Raw genomic sequence first — 15992 nt, forward strand, 5'->3', positions numbered from 1 at the left:
TACCTTGCCAACTTCTATTCTTCCATCCCTCCCAGCCACTCCTTGTCTCCACCGCCCGGGCTCCTTAGGGCCCCAACAGGAAGCAGTTGCTGGAGCTAAGCAAGCATCATGAGAAAGAGTCGGCACAACAGCTGCTCAGTTCAAACTGGATCTATCGAGAAGGAGGCTCAGCAGAAGCACCTCACTGAGGACTACCAGCATAGGCTGTCCAAGCAGAGGGAAGACCTGCGAGAGTGCAAGGCCAGGTACCAGCGACTGGAGGCTCAGTGGGCTGAGATGGTCAGCCAGTTCCAGGCCATGATGCAGTCCCACTGGAATGAGGCCCTCCGGCTCTTTGCCACCAGCGGCTCTTCCCTCCAGCCGTCTGCCCAAAGCCCCCCACCAGGAGGCTGAAGCAGACCCCAATTGGAATTTCTGCCCCCTTCTGACCTGCACAAAAAGACCCCCAAAGGGAAAACTCCTCTGCAGAAACACAAGGGTTCGTTGCATGTATCCGTCCCAGGGGCCGTAGTTGAGGACCCCTGATTTAGTGCAATATAAAACATGCGAATACTTTCTCTGCAGACCACCAACATTTTCTCACAGGCCACCAATTGTGACCACTGCTTTAGGGTTATATTCAGGGTCGTCCTCCCCCACTTGCTTTAATTGTGAAATTCATTTACTGGACCCATCTCTTCCCTACAGCAACCCCCCTCCCCCCCCCACGTAGCACCAAAGATATCCTCCCCCATGGAAGAGAACAGCCTACAGCAAGTTTCACAATCGGTGGCGTCGATTGGATTACGTGTTTCCACTTTGCTGCCTGCGACCTGGAGATATTAAATTAAGAGTCTCTTCCCCCCCCCCCCAGTTTTCACGCACAATTAAAGCCTCGGAGAGCGCCAGATGAAAATTGGCACATCTTGAGCCAGGGATCCTCCAGGGACAAAAAAATGCGTAGACCCAGGCAAAAGATGGAGGAGTCATCGAAGGGCAAGATTGGGTTTGAAAATGAACGTCGCCCACCGAAGCAAAAGCTCACGGCGAGGAGAAAAGGGAGAGTGATGTTTGTATAAAAACCAGGCAGGGATTTGGCCCAGCTTCTGGTGACAATATACCTGTAATCTGCTTTAATATCTTCCCCTGGCTAAAATCTATTTTCCAAAGCACCAGGAGACAAAACAGAAGCAAGGGATTGAAACTAATCAAGGAGAGAAGCAACCTAGAACTAAGGGAGAAATTTCCTGACAGTGAGAACAATGGATCAGTGGAACAGAAGTTGCCTCCAGAGGTGTAAAGATGTTGGATGACCATTTGTCTGAAATGGTATAGGCTCTCCTGCCTGAGCAGGGTTGGGCAAGCCTATCAGCCTGACCTCAATACCAGGGAAGATTCTGGAAAAGATATTAGCACGAATCAAGAACACCTAGAAGTAAACAAAGTAATAGCCAAAAGCAACATGGGTTGTCAAAAACAGATCATGCCAGACTAATCTTATTGCCTACTTTGACAAAGTCACAAAACTAGTGGACCTGAGGAATGCCATCGATATAGTTTACCTTGGACTTCAGCAAGGCATTTGATAAAGTAGACCATAACCTACTACTAGATAAAGTAATAAAATGCGGGTTAGACAGCATCACCACCAGATGGAATCATAAATGGCTGCCCAACCGCACTCAACGTGTAGTCCTCAATGGAACTGCATGTACACGGAGGGAAGTATGCAGTGGAGAACCCCAAGGCAGTTAGTCCTAACAGTGAGAACAATTATCCGGGAACAGAAGTTGCCTCCAGAAGTTGTGAATGCTCCAACACTGGAAGTCTTTAAGAGATAGGACAAACCATTTGTCTGAAGTGGTGTAGGTTTCCTGCCTAGGCAGGGGGTTGGACTAGAAGACCTCCGAGGTCCCTTCCAACTCTGTTATTCTGGTATTTAATCAATCAATGAAGTAGAAGATTGTAACATGAACAAAAGGAGTTGACATTTATTTATTTTATTTTTTATTTGTTAAATTTCTAGGCCGCCCAATCCTGGAGGACTCTGCGTGGCATGCCATTCTGGTAATCGTAATTTCATTTTTTAGGTTCAACTACTCCTTGATTTACCACAATTCGTTTACTGACCGTTCAAAGTTACAACGGCACTGAAAAATGTGACTGTACATAGTTACAGCCTTTGAAGCATCCCCATGATCACAGGATGGGGGGAGATATGATAGCAGTGTCCCAATATCTCAGGGGCTGCCACAAGAAGAGGGAGTCAAGCTATTATCCAAGGCACCCGAGGGCAGAACAAGAAGCAATGGGTGGAAACTAATCAAGGAGAGAAGCAACTTAGAACTGAGGAGAAATTTCCTGACAGTGAGAACAATTCACCAGTGGAACAGAAGTTGCCTCCAGAAGTTGTGAATACCCCAACACTGGAAGTCTTTAAGAAGATGCTGGATAGCCATTTGTCTGGAACGGTATAGGTTTCCTGCCTAGGCAGGGGGTTGGACTAGAAGACCTCCAAACAGGAGTACATATACCATCTTAGACAAGTGACCATCCAGTCTCTTCTTAAAAACCTCCAGTGATGAAAAGCACCCACAACCTCTGGTGGCAAGCTGTTCCACTGGTTAATTGTCCTCACTGTTAGGAAGTTTCTCCTTAATTCCAGTGTGCTTCTCTCCTTGTTTAGTTTCCATCCTTTGTTTCCCGTCTTGCCTTCTGCTGCTTTGGAAAATAATTAACCCCCTCCTCTCTGTGGCAGCCCCTCAAATATTAGAACACAGGTCATCCCTAATTTTTTCTTTTCTTAAGACTAACTGGACCCAAAATCTGCAGCCCTTCTTCATATGGTTAGTCTCCTGGCCATCCTGATCATCTTATCCTTGACTTACGATCACAGTTGAGCCCAAAATTTCTGTTGCTAAACAAGAGAGTGGTTAAGTGAATATTTCCCTATTTTATGACCTTTCTTGCCACAGCTGTTAAGTGAATCACTGGAGTTATCAAGTTAGTAACACGGCTAAGTGAATCTGCCTTCTCCAGTGACGTCGCTTGGAAAAGCTGATCACATGATCCCGGGATGCTGCAGCCATGATAAATATGAGTTTGTCAGTTGCCAAGCATCTGAATTCTGATCATGTGACCACAGGGAAGCCTTGAAAACCGTCATAAGTCACATTTTTTCAGTACCGTTGCAACTTTGAACAGTCACCAAATGAACTGTTGTAAGTTGAGGACTACCTATGAAATTGGCTCAGAGGACAAAATGATCTTTTGTGTCTTACTGGCCACAAAGGGGGCCTTCAACCCTATGACTACAGTCGAGCCCAACATTTGTGTTGGTAAGTGAGACGATTGTTAAGTGAATGTTGCCCCATGATCCATTTGTCAGGGCAATGCCTCACTGGCCAGCTGACTTCGGCCTTCTTTTGAGGCTGTTTTTCACCCTCCGGAAGCCCCCTGAAGCCTCCGGAGCACGAAAAACTGGCCCTACGGACAAACCGAAGGTTCGGGAATGGTGACTTCCGGTTTGCTCGTAGGGCTGATTTTTGCCCTCCGGGGAAGCCTCCTGAAGGCTCCGGGGTTGAAAATCGGCCCTACGGACAAACCGGAAGTCACCACTCCCAAACTTCCGGGTTCCCCATAGGTCTGTTTTTCGCCCTCCGGAGCCTTCAGGGAAGCTCCTGAGGCCTCCGGAGGGCGTCCGTGGGGCAGGGGGCTGTTTTTACCCTCCCCAGGCTCCTAGAAAGCCTCTGGAGCCTCAGGAGGGTACAAAAACTGTGGCAAAAGGGCGAGGGGTGTTGCTGGCTCCATGTGCATGCACGCGCATGTGTGTGTTGCGCGCATAGCATTATGGGTGTGTCAAGCCGGTGCACAACCTGTCCCCCCTGTGCTCCCCCACTTTTGGCACGGGAGCCACAAAAGGTTCGCCATCACTGGCATAGGGTTTCCTGCCTAAGCATGGGGTTGGACTAGAAGACCTCCAAGGTCCCTTTCAACTCTGCTATTGTATTGTATTGTAATTGTATTAATAAAGAAGGACTAGGGGAGACATGATAGCAGTCTTCCAATATCTCAGGGGCTGACGCAAAGAAGAGGGAGTCAACTGTTCTCCAAAGCACCCTGAAGGACAAGAAGCAATGGGTGGAAACTAATCAAGGAGAGAAGCAACTTATTGTTATTCTGATTGTGGTCCTAAGTCAAGGTCTAAAAAAAGGGGAAAGCTACAGACCCAATTCCATTCATCTTTTTATTTAAAAGAAAGAAAAGAAAGAAGAAAGAAAAAGAAAGAAAGAAAAAGAAAGAAGAAAGAAAAAGAGAAGAAACCACAATAAGGCTGATAGAACAGTCATGCGTTTGGGCCTCCCCCCCAAAAAAGGACCATTCCGTGATACTCACAGCCAAGAAGGAGATATTGGTAGCACTGCACGGAATCTGCAGCCAGAGCAGATGATTCAAGTTAAAAGGCGGCTGCAGTTCATTCCACTGGGGAGTTCTGCGGAAACAACACAAGAATATTAATATTTGAGCTGGAGGAGAGTTGGGGGGAAGAGGAGAGGGGGAAAGAAATCAGCATCTGTGTCATCACGTCCAATTATTTATGCAAGAGAATACCGTGTTTCTAATTATTTAAAGTCACTTGCTCCAAGCGTGGAATATTTCGAGACAGATGGGGAAAAAGGGGGTAACGGCAGGCCCGGTCTTCAAAATTCCGCGTTTTCGAAAAGGACCTGTGCAAGATGCAGACTCACAGGGAGACACCCGGGTTGATCTTCACACTTGTGTTTTTTGGGGGAAAAGGGCCCTCCTTCCATGCCAGACAAATTGTCCTTCTAGCTCAACGTGATCCGTTTGAGCATTTTGATGGCTTCCTTCAGGTGGTTGCTCCCATCGTTCGCTGATTTACAGATTGACAGAGTTGGAAGGGACTTTGTAGGCCATCTAGTCCAGCCCGCAGCCCAAGGAGACCATTTTTTTGTTCAAGTAGACTCCGAAACAGAACCTAGAACCTGTTCTGACCGAGGCTTCCCAAGAGCCTGAAGCAAACTCCTTGTTCCGACAAAATCCCCTTTTATTAATTTGCTGTGAATTCTACTCACTCACATCCAGCAAAGTCTTTCAAAGGAGGATTTACACTCACCGACCTTATCTGGCTTGGAGAGCTGCCAGGCCGATCTCTGCAGAACTTGGCAAGGAGTCTCGGAGAGTCAAGAACCAATGAAGCGAACTAATTGTCTCCTGCAAACTCCACTTCCCTTTAGCTCCTATTTATTCCCTATGGGAGGGGCCATTCATGGTACACCTGTGGCCTTACTCCCAAGTCAACCCCTGTTCTTTAGCTGTTCCCTTCGTCTGGCAACTCTGCGCATGCGCACACTGGGAACAGGCTCCAGCTGTTCTTCTACCCCACTGATGTCTGACTCCGAAGGCAGCTGATAACTGTCGGACGGTCCTGGCCCCATCTCTGCTCTGACACAGAGCCCTCATCAGAGCCCTTCCCCAGACTCCAGGACTGGCCCAGGTTCCTCCCCAACCTCCTCAATGTCTGAATCTGCTGCCAGCTCGACTGGCCGCAACAGAAAGTTCTGCAGACCCAGAAGGACCTTGAGCATTGCTAGAGAACCTTCTTCCTCTAGGAAGAAACACTGACAAGACAAGCTGCTGGAATAAAATTGAGAGCAAAGCCCACTCCTTACTAACACTGCTGATGTTACCTAGTTGGGTAATGAAACGTCCGTAGAGAAAGCAACCAAGCTCGAGAATCATGACGAGAAATGTCGTACGATGCAGACAGCAGTGTAACACACCCAAGAGCGTGGTGTGATCTCTTTTCTTTGCAGCAGAAGACAGGATATAAGTAGTCCCTCGATTTATGGACCATTCATTTACTGGCTGCTTCAAGTTACGACAGCACTTTAAAAATTACTTATGACCGTTTTTGAACACTTATGACTATTGCAGCGTTCCCATAGTCATCTGAACAATATTCAGGCCTTGGCAACTGTTCTGTGTTACGACGGTTGTACTGTTTCAGGGTCATGTATAAGAGCCGAGGTGGCGCAGTGGTTAGGGTGCAGTACTGCAGGCCACTTTAGCTGACTGTGATCTGCAGTTCAGCGGTTCAAATCTCACCGGCTCCAGGTCGACTCAGCCTTCCATCCTTTCGAGGTGGGTGAAATGAGGAACCCGGACTGTGGGGGCAGTTGCTGACCTCAATTTGCTAAAAAATTTGTAAACCGCTTAGAGAGGGCTGAAAGCACTATGAAGCGGTATATAAGCCGAATAATAAATAAATAAAATAAATAAATAAATATTGTCATTTGCCAACCTTTCCCAGCCAGCTTCCGAGAAGCCAAGTATTATCCAGGAGGCTGGATCACTTAAGGACCGAAGATCTCACTTAAGAATAGCAGGGACTCACGTATAGAACATTGCTTAACCATGGAAAATCCGGTTCCAATTGTGGTCGTAAGTCGAGGACTACCTGCCCAGAAGATGAAAGTATGTATCTTCCCAACCTCTGTAAATTTCACAACAAATTGAGCAGGTTAGACTTTGCAATCCCATTAACAGGTACTCCTCAACTTACAAACTATTCGGTTAGTGACCGTTTGAAGTTACGATGGCACTGAAAAAAAAGGGACTCGATGGCCGTTTTTCACACTTATGACCGTTGCAGCTTCCCCACAGTCCCGTGATTTACATTCAGATGATTGGAACCTGACTCATATTTATGACGGTGGCAAGTGTCCCGGGGGTCAGTGAGATCCCTTTTTAACCACCTTTCTGACCAGCAAAGCCAATGGGGAAACCAGATTCCTTAAACGACCTCATTAGTAATTTAACCACTACAGCAATTCACTTAACAAATGTGGCGGGCAAAGTCACAACTGGGATAAACTCAGTTAACACATTTTCTCACTTAGTAAAACTCACTTAACGAATTGTCTCCATATTAATCTGGGGCTCAATTGCGGTCGTAAGTTGAGGACTACCTGCACAAGTAACCCAGGACAATCATGGCCTTGAAAGACCGAGTTGTGCCTTTTAATTCGGGCTGGCCTCTCCTCAGCTCCTGGGCAGAGCATCAATACAATCACAACAGCAGAGTGGAAGGGACCTTGGAGGACTTCTAGTCCAACCCCCTGCCTAGGCAGGAAACCCTATACCACTTCAGACAAATGGCTATCCAATATCTTCTTAAAGACTTCCAGTGTTGGGGCATTCACAACTTCTGGAGGCAAGTAATTCCACTGATTAATTGTTCTAACTGTAGGAAATTTCTCCTCAGTTCTAAATTGCTTCTCTCCTGGATTAGTTTAAACCCATTGCTTCTTCCTCAGGTGCCTTGGAGAATGGCTTGACTCCTCTTCTTTGTGGCAACCCCTGAGATATTTTAAGATTGTTATCCTATCTCCCTAGTCCTTCTTTCTATTAAACTAGACCTACCCAGTTCCTGCACCGTCCTTCATATGTTTTTAGCCTCCAGTCCCCTAACCTCTCTGTTGCTCTTCTCTGCAGTCTTTCTAGAGTCTCCGCATCTTTTCTACATCGTGGCGACCAAAACCTGAATGCCGAATTCCAAGTGTGGCCTTACCAAGGCCTTATAAAGTGGTATTAACACTTCACGGATCGTGATTCTATCCCTCTGTTTATGCAGTCTAGAACTGTGTTGGCTTTTTTCTCTCCATGATTAGTTTTCACCCATTGCTTCTTGTCCTGCCTTCAGGTGCCTTGGAGAATAGTTTGACTCCCTCTCTTGGGGCAACCCTGAGATATTGGAGCACTGCTATCATGTCTCCCTTGCTCCTTCTTTTCATTAAACCAGACATACCCAGTTCCTGCAACCGTTCCTCATATATTTAGCCTCCAGTTCCCTAATCGATTGGCTCAGACCAGAATGAGCACTGGGGAAGACTGACGCTCGCCATCATCCTTTCCACACCACACAATCAATTGAAAAAAATAATTTAAAATGTCCAAAGGCACTGACGACATTTTCTCAGCAATCCCTCTTCCATTTTTTTCCTGTAAATCAGGCCTAATTTCTCTAAATAGCTTTCAAAAGAGACTCCTTTGGAAGATGCTGAAAATGGTCCCTTCACGACCTGTGGACTTCGACTCCCAGAATTCCTGAGCCAGCATAGCTCAGAGTAGAGTTAAAGTCCACAGGTCATAAAGGCACCATAATTGCCCACCCAACTTCAGGAATTCTGGGAGTTGAAGTCCACAGGTCATAAAGTGAACATAGTTGCCTATTACTGGCTCAGGAATTCTGGGAGTTGAAGTCCACAGGTTATAAAAGCATCATAGTTGCCCACCCCTGGTTCAGGAATTCTGGGAGTTGAAGTCCAAAAGTGTTGTAAAGGCACCATAGTTGCCCGCCCCTAGCTCAGGAATTCTAGGAATTGAAGTCCCAGATTAGAAAGGGGCCATAGTTTCCCAAATTATTTTGAAGCAAAGTAGAAAAGGCATGCGCTGTAACTTGAGGTTGTAAGGGAATGGAACTTTACAGAAGAAATAGTTCACGGATGAACTGATCAGTTTGATGGGGGTTTTTTTTTGCAGACATTTCATGATCCAAATAGGCACTTCATCAGTGCCAGAAGGGAGTGGGTTTGCTGTGTGTGTGTGGTGTGTGTGTGTGTGTGTGTGTGTGTGTGTGGTTTGGCGTGTCAAGGTTGGTGGGAGTGTACTTGTTGGGTCCTTGATTAAGCTGTTATAGAGAGATAGAGAGATAGAGAGAGATAGATATGGATGGAGGTAGATAGATGGAAGGATGGATGGATGGATGGATGGATGGATGAATGGCTGATGACCAGACAGATAGAGAGACATGTGTCAGGCCTGTAGTTATATCCCTTTTAGGATCTTTGGCCTGCCACACTCTCTCTATTTCATTATGCTGTTTCATTAGTGTAGTAGTTGGGAGGGGAATAGAAAGGAGTAGAATTTTGGAATGTGTTGTTGCCATTCCTTTCTGGAAGCCAAGGTCATCTTTTATCTCTGCACCTGACCGGAACCAACTGGGTGGAGATGCCAGCGTGGCCGAAGAAGATAGGACCATGTGATGGATTTATAGGCGTGGGGATAAGATCATGAACTTTCAACTGGGTGGAATCCCAGGAAGTTTTCAGAATTGGGATTTCCAAAGATGTGCCAACATGTCTGTCTTATTAAATTGGAACTTTTAAGGATAGCTCTGCCTTGGACTCTGATTTAATTCTGCATGATATTTGGAACGCTGACCAACATGTTTTCCTTGATGATCTCTGAGTTTGGTTTCTTGCAGACGTTTCATTACCCAGCTAAGTAACTCAGTACTAAACGTCTATGGAAATTGTCAGCCATCCAAGTCGTGGGCGTCCCAAAGGAGCTTTTTCAAAAGGCACCTGGACTTTCTTTGTTTCTTCTTTGAACACATTTCGCTTCCCATCACACCTTCAGTTCTGACTTCAGTCCGCAATTGCAGGATGCAAAACAAGAGACGGGATGAAATTGGACCACATGACCGAGTTCTCTCTGGGAGCTCAGAAGTTCCAGAGTCTTCTTTTCCGTAGATTTATACTCCCTCAGTATAACTTTACGACATGGTGGCTAAGACGCTGAACTTGTTGATCAGAAAGGTCGGCAGTTCGGCAGTTCGAATCCCTAGCGCCACATAACGGAGTGAGCTCCCGTGACTTGTCCCAGCTCCTGCCAACCTAGCAGTTCGAAAGCATGTTAAAAAATGCAAGTAGAAAAATAGGGACCACCTTTGGTGGGAAGGTAACAGCGTTCCGTGCGGCTTCAGCGTTTAGTCATGCCGGCCGCATGACCATGGAGTCGTCTTCGGACAGCGCTGGCTCTTCGGCTTTGAAACGGAGATGAGCACCGCCCCCTAGAGTCGGGAACGACTAGCACATACGTGCGAGGGGAACCTTTCCCTTTATACCCCCTCTGGCTTTGGGTAGCACCATCCATGTGCCAAAGACCCCTGAAACTCATTTGAAGAGAAATATGACCATGGGAAGAGAACGTGGGACGCACCTGATGAGGGTCCAGCTAGCCCTCGGGCATGTCACCATTTCCAGTAGGGTGTCATCGCTGATCTTAGGGGTGGTGCTAAGAGGTCGGGGTTCCAGGACGTGCTCCACCAGAGTCCCATAGCAGCTGATGATGTACAAAGACTCGACCACGAACTGCTTGGATTGATCTGCAAGGTAACGAGAAGACGGAAGGTTTACAGCTAGTCTTTGGCTTACAGCCATTCATTGAAAGGTACAACAGCATAGAAAAGAATTGATGTTAAAATATTCATGACTGGGAGAGACATGGGAACAAGGTCAGCCAATGAATAGGGCCTAGCAACTAAGTCAGCCAATGGGAGCTTAAACAGACCTGAGTCTGTGCAGAGAATTGAAACAGAAACTTAAGAGTCTGCTGCTCTGAGAAGTAAACTAATTGTCTGTTTGGCTTGTCTGCTGATATGACACTAACTGCTTGTGTTTGCCTATAACTCTCCTGCCTTGTGTTACTTGGAAGAACCACCTGTTGGTATTGTATATTTATTCATCTATTCTTATGTATATAAAGAAGCTAATGAATCCAGCTGAATCAGTTATCCGTGTGTGGTTTCTGGATTTGAATTTATGCAACAAACTATGACAATTGATTTATGGGTGGGTTTCACCCTTATGACCATTGCAGCATCCCGTGGTCACATGATCAAAAATTCAGAGGCTCGGCCACTGACTCATATTTATGACGGTTGCTGTGTCCTGGGTTCACGCGATCCCTTTCAGCGACCTTCTGACCAGCAAAGTCAATGGGGAAGCCAGATTCACTTAACGACCGTGTGATTACTTAACAACTGCAGGGATTCACAAGAAGTGTGGCAAGAAAGGTTGTAAAACGGGGCAAAACTCACTACAACAGCTGTCTGGCTTAGCAGTAGAAAATTTGGGCTCACTGTGGTCATTAGTCGAGGAATATCTATATAGGTAGTCCTTAACTTACAACAGTTCATTTAGTGACTGTTCAAGTTACAACAGCACTGAATAAAGTGACTTATGACCATTTCTCACACGACCGTTACAGCATCCCCAGGGTCATGTGATCAGAATTCATATGCTTGGCAACTGACTCGTATTTATGACGGTTGCAGCGTCCTGGGGCCATATGATCATCTTTTGTGACCTTCTGACAAGCAAAGTCACAGGGAAAGCTGATTCACTTAACGACCGTGTGACTAACTTAATGACTGTTGGCAAGGAAAGTCGTAAAATGGGGCGGAACTGACTTAAAACAACTGTCCGGCTGAGCAGCAAACATTTGGGGCTCAATTGTAGTCGTATGTCAAGGACTCCCTGCACTTCGGGCTTTCCAAGTCAGCATTTTCACTCCGCACCCGGTGCCAATTGATCCCCTGTCGGCCTGCCCAGAGCTTCCCATCACTCAGCATCCAGCGGAGTCGGACGCCTGGCATGTCAATTTTATTTATTTACATAAATACAAAAATCTATCAGCGCAACGACTAATGCTACCGCTCTGCTTGGGGAGGTGAATCGCTGAGAAATGAGGCTCTATTTTTGGAATTTCCCAGAAAAAAAAAATTGCAATCTGGAACACATTAACCTTGGGTTCTTTTACAACGCTCCTGCATTATACCCTTGCATTTCTTGGCTTTCGGTTTGGCTGGCCTCTGGCCAGGCAGCGCTTCAAGTTTGACTATCCCTCGCTTTGGGCTCAAATTGGAATTGGAGCAGGTATTTACCGTATTTTTGCAGAGTATAAGATGCACCTTTTTCCCTCAAAAAAAAGAGGCTGAAAATCTGGGCGCGTCTTATACACTGAATACAGCATTTTTTTGCTTCCAGAAAACCCCACCCCCTTCACCAAAATGGCCATGGAGAGCCTTTAGGAGGCTTTCAGAGTGCTCCTAGGGGCTGTGGAGAGCAGAAATAAGCGAAAAACGGGCTGTTTCTACAAGCCTCCTAAGGCTATGCATGCCCCTTTTTTGAAAAAAAAAAATGGGCCCATTTTCACAAAAAAAATGGGCCGTTTTGGGGAGGACTGCAGAGTGCAAAAACTTTTTTTTTATTTGCCTCTTCAAAATCTTGTGTGTCTTATATTCTGGTACATCTTATACTCTGAAAAATACAGTATTTATTTATTCAAATCGGAAGCAGTTATTTATTTATTTATGAACATTTATAATGGCCATCAAATCCCACTCTTGGTGATTCCAGGTGGCATATGAGAATAAAATCCCAACATGTGTAACTGCAACCAATTTTGGTCCCCACATTACAAAAAAGATGTTGAGACTCTGGAAAAAGTTCAGAGAAGAGCAACTAAGATGATCAAAAGCCTGGAGGATAAAACATCTGAAGAACAGCTGCCAGGATTCGGCTTTAGCTAGTGTAAAAAAGGGACGCGGTGGCTGAGTGGCTAAGACGCTGAGCTTGTTGATCAGAAGGTTGGCAGTTCAGCGGTTTGAATCCTAGCGCTGCGTAACGGAGTGAGCTCCCGTTACTTGTCCCAGCTCCTGCCAACCTAGCAGTTGGAAAGCATGTTAAAGAATGCAAGTAGAAAAATAGGAACCACCTTTGGTGGGAAGGTAACAGCGTTCTGTGCGCCTTCGATGGTTAGTCATGCCAGCCACATGACCACGAGACGAGCACCGCCCCCTAGAGCCAGAAACAAGTCTAAAGAAAAGAAGGATAGGGGAGACGTGATAGCAGTCTTCCAATATTGAGGGGCTGCCACAAAGCAATAGCAATAGCAATAGCAATAGCAGTTAGACTTATATACCGCTTCATAGGGCTTTTCAGCCCTCTCTAAGCGGTTACAGAGTCAGCATATTGCCCCCAACAACAATCCGGGTCCTCATTCACCCACCTTGGAAGGATGGAAGGCTGAGTCACCTTGAGCCGGTGAGATTTGAACCGCCGAACTACAGATAACAGTCAGCTGAAGTGGCCTGCAGTACTGCACCCTAACCACTGCGCCACCTCGGCTCAGCTATTCTCCAAAACACCAGAAGCAAAACAAGAAACAATGGATGGAAACTAATCTAGGAGAGAAGCAATCTAGGAGAGAAGCAATCAAGGACTACCCATAAAAGAACACACACACAAACACACACACAGCCAAACCCCACCCTCCAACAATGGCCATAACAATCAATGATCCATTCAATGGGCTCCATCCCACTCTGGGGTCCTCAGAGCCCATTGGCAAAAGCAGGGCCTTGTGAAAACGTGTCAAAGAGGGGAACAACTTATAGCTAGACACAATATTCCAAGCGTGGTCTAACCAAGGCCTTGTAAAGTGGTATTAACTCTTCACGTAATCTTGATTCTCTCCCTCTGTTTATGCAGCCTAGAACTGTGTTGGCTTTTTTGGCAGCTGCTGCACACGGCTGGCTCCTATTTAAATGGTTGTCCACTAGGACTCCAAGATCCTTCTTTACAATGCTCTGAGTGGTTTACAATGTTAGCATATTGCCCCATGGTCATGAATAGCATAGTAATAGCATTTAGGCCTATATACCACTTCACACAGCTTTACAGCCCTCTCTAAGCAGTTGACAGCGGTCAGCTCTTGGCCTCAACAATCTGAGCCTTCATTTACTAACCTAGGAAGGATGGAAAGCTGAGCCAACCTTGAGCTGGTCAGGATCGAACTCCTGGCAGTGGGCTGCAGAATTATCCTGCAGTAGTGCATTCTAACCATTGTGCCACCAGAGCTTCCTTCCTTCCTTCCTTCCTTCCTTCCTTTTCTCTCCTTCCTTCCTTCTTTCACAATAGTACTTAAGACATATACCGCTTTAGATTCCTTTACACCCCTTTCTAAGCAGTTGACAGAGTCAGCCACTTGCCCCCAACAATCTGGGTCTTTATTCTACCTACCTCAGAAGGATGGAAGGCTGAGTCAACCTTGAGTTGGTCAGGATTGAACTCCTGGCAGTGGGCAGAGTTAGCCTGCAGTAATGCATTCTTACCACGGTGCCACCATGTCTCCTAATTAGTTAAACTGCCGTTGAGCCAAGCACCAGCCTATTCTATCCCTGTGCATTTTATTTTTCTTGCCTTGGTGTGAAACCTCATTTTCCCACTAGTGCATTTTGTTGGATATTTAATTTATGGAATCTTAACTGTTTCTACTGTGTTTTTATTTCCTCTTTGACTGCATTGTATGCCACCCAGAGTGGCTCTTGATAGCGAGATGTGAGGCATATATATTTAATAAATAAATATAGTGGTACCCTCGATATTCAACTGCTTTGAAACTCGTCGGATTGGATACTCAACCATTTGACCTGAAAATTTTGTCCCGGTACTCGTGGTTTGTGTAGTACTCAACAAACCAGAATTGTCAGTGTCAGCTGCATTGTGTCACACTAAAGATAAAGGTTCCCCTCGCATATATGTGCTAGTTGTTCCCGACTCTAGGGGGCAGTTTCAAAGCCGAAGGGCCAGCGCTGTCTGAAGTCGTCTCCATGGTCATGTGGCCGGCATGACTAAATGCTGAAGGCGCATGGAACGCTTCTATCTTCCCACCAAAGGTGGCTCCTATTTTTCTACTTGCATTTTTTAACATGCTTTCTAACTGCTAGGTTGGCAGAAGCTGGGACAAGGAACGGGAGCTCATTCCGTTACGTGGCACTAGGGATTCGAACCGCCGAACTGCCGACCTTTCTGATCAACAGCTCAGCATCTTAGCTACTGAGCCACTGCGTCCACTTGTGTCGCAATAAATTATGTCTTATGGGAAACAATTGTTTGGTACTCATTGTTTTTGGTACTCATTGCGGCTCTCGAATCAATTTAATGATGAGTTATTGAGGTATCACTGTGCGAGGACAGTGTCAGTCTTAGCACTGATGACGTACCTAGTTAGGGTAATGAAACGTCTGCAAGAAAAGAAGCAAGCTCAGAGAGCACCAATGACCCCTCGGCCATATTTTCACCGGTTGTTTGGTTTTCCGTGCACAAACCTTTGTCTCTTTTAAGGGCAGGATTGCTCGTAAACCACGAGCGGGATGAGCCGAAGGCCGCCGCGACGCAGAATTCTCCTCCGACAGATTTGCTGGGTGAAATTTGTGGAGCCGGTTTGCTTTTGCTTTGAAAAAAAAAGAGAGAGAGAGAGAGAGAGATCAAAGTCTAATTAAGGATGAAGTAATCCACCAAATGGAAATTGTATAAGCCCGGGAAACTTATTTTCTCAGAACTAAGGAGAATCGATGAAAGCTGGAAGACGGAACTGCGGCAGCTGAGCGTTTCAGAAATGCAAATTCGACATGTCCCTTTCGTAAGGCAGAAATAGCCGAGGATATTAACAAATTACTTGTTCAGCGACTTCAGCCAGGATTGGCACGAAGGGGCTTCTAATGGCTTTTGGACTTAAGGATGAGCAGAAGAAGACCTACCGTATTTTTCGGAGTATAAGACGCACCGGAGTATAAGAAACACAAAGGCTTTGAAGAGACAAATAATAAAAAAGGTTTTGCACTCTGCAAACCTCCCAAAACGACACATTTTTGCAAAAACTGGCCCATTTTATTTATTTTTTCAAAAAAAGGTATGAATACCCTTTAGGAGGCTTATAAAGTGTTCCTGGAGGTTTGGGGGGGGGAATTGAGTTTTTGCTGATTTCTGTCCTCCCTAGTCCCCAGAAGCACTGTGGAAGCCTCCTAAAGGTTATGCACGGCCATTTGGTGAAGGGGGCGGGGTTTCCGGAGGCAAAACAAAATGCTGTATTCAGTGTATAAGACGCACCAAGATTTTCAACCTCTTTTTTGAGGGAAAAAGGTGCATCTTATACTCCGAAAAATACGGTACTACCTGGGTAGAAATAAACAAGATTCACCTCTCTCTCTTTCTCAAGACTGTATCTCTGAAACCAGTTTGGGGCTGTCAGGAATAAACCTATAGAGCAGAGTTGGTGTACCTTTTCGGCACAGAGGGCTGAAACGGGAGCGAGTGCGCGCATATGAAAAACCGGAAGAGCAGCTCCTTGGTGCGCATATG

At 46.0% G+C, this 15992-nt stretch overlaps 1 protein-coding gene across 1 annotated transcript in view; it reads right to left on the minus strand.

Annotated features, from left to right (window-relative positions):
- The window catches only part of BCAS3 (BCAS3 microtubule associated cell migration factor), a 448094-nt gene that overhangs the window by 110534 nt on the left and 321568 nt on the right, over window positions 1-15992 (minus strand). Inside the window, 4 exon segments of the mRNA XM_032216614.1 lie at window positions 4375-4425; window positions 4428-4471; window positions 10006-10171; window positions 14960-15084. Coding sequence (XP_032072505.1) covers window positions 4375-4425; window positions 4428-4471; window positions 10006-10171; window positions 14960-15084 — 386 coding nt within the window.

The sequence above is a fragment of the Thamnophis elegans genome, chromosome 4, assembly GCF_009769535.1.
Source record: "Thamnophis elegans isolate rThaEle1 chromosome 4, rThaEle1.pri, whole genome shotgun sequence".
Lineage (NCBI taxonomy): Eukaryota > Metazoa > Chordata > Lepidosauria > Squamata > Colubridae > Thamnophis > Thamnophis elegans.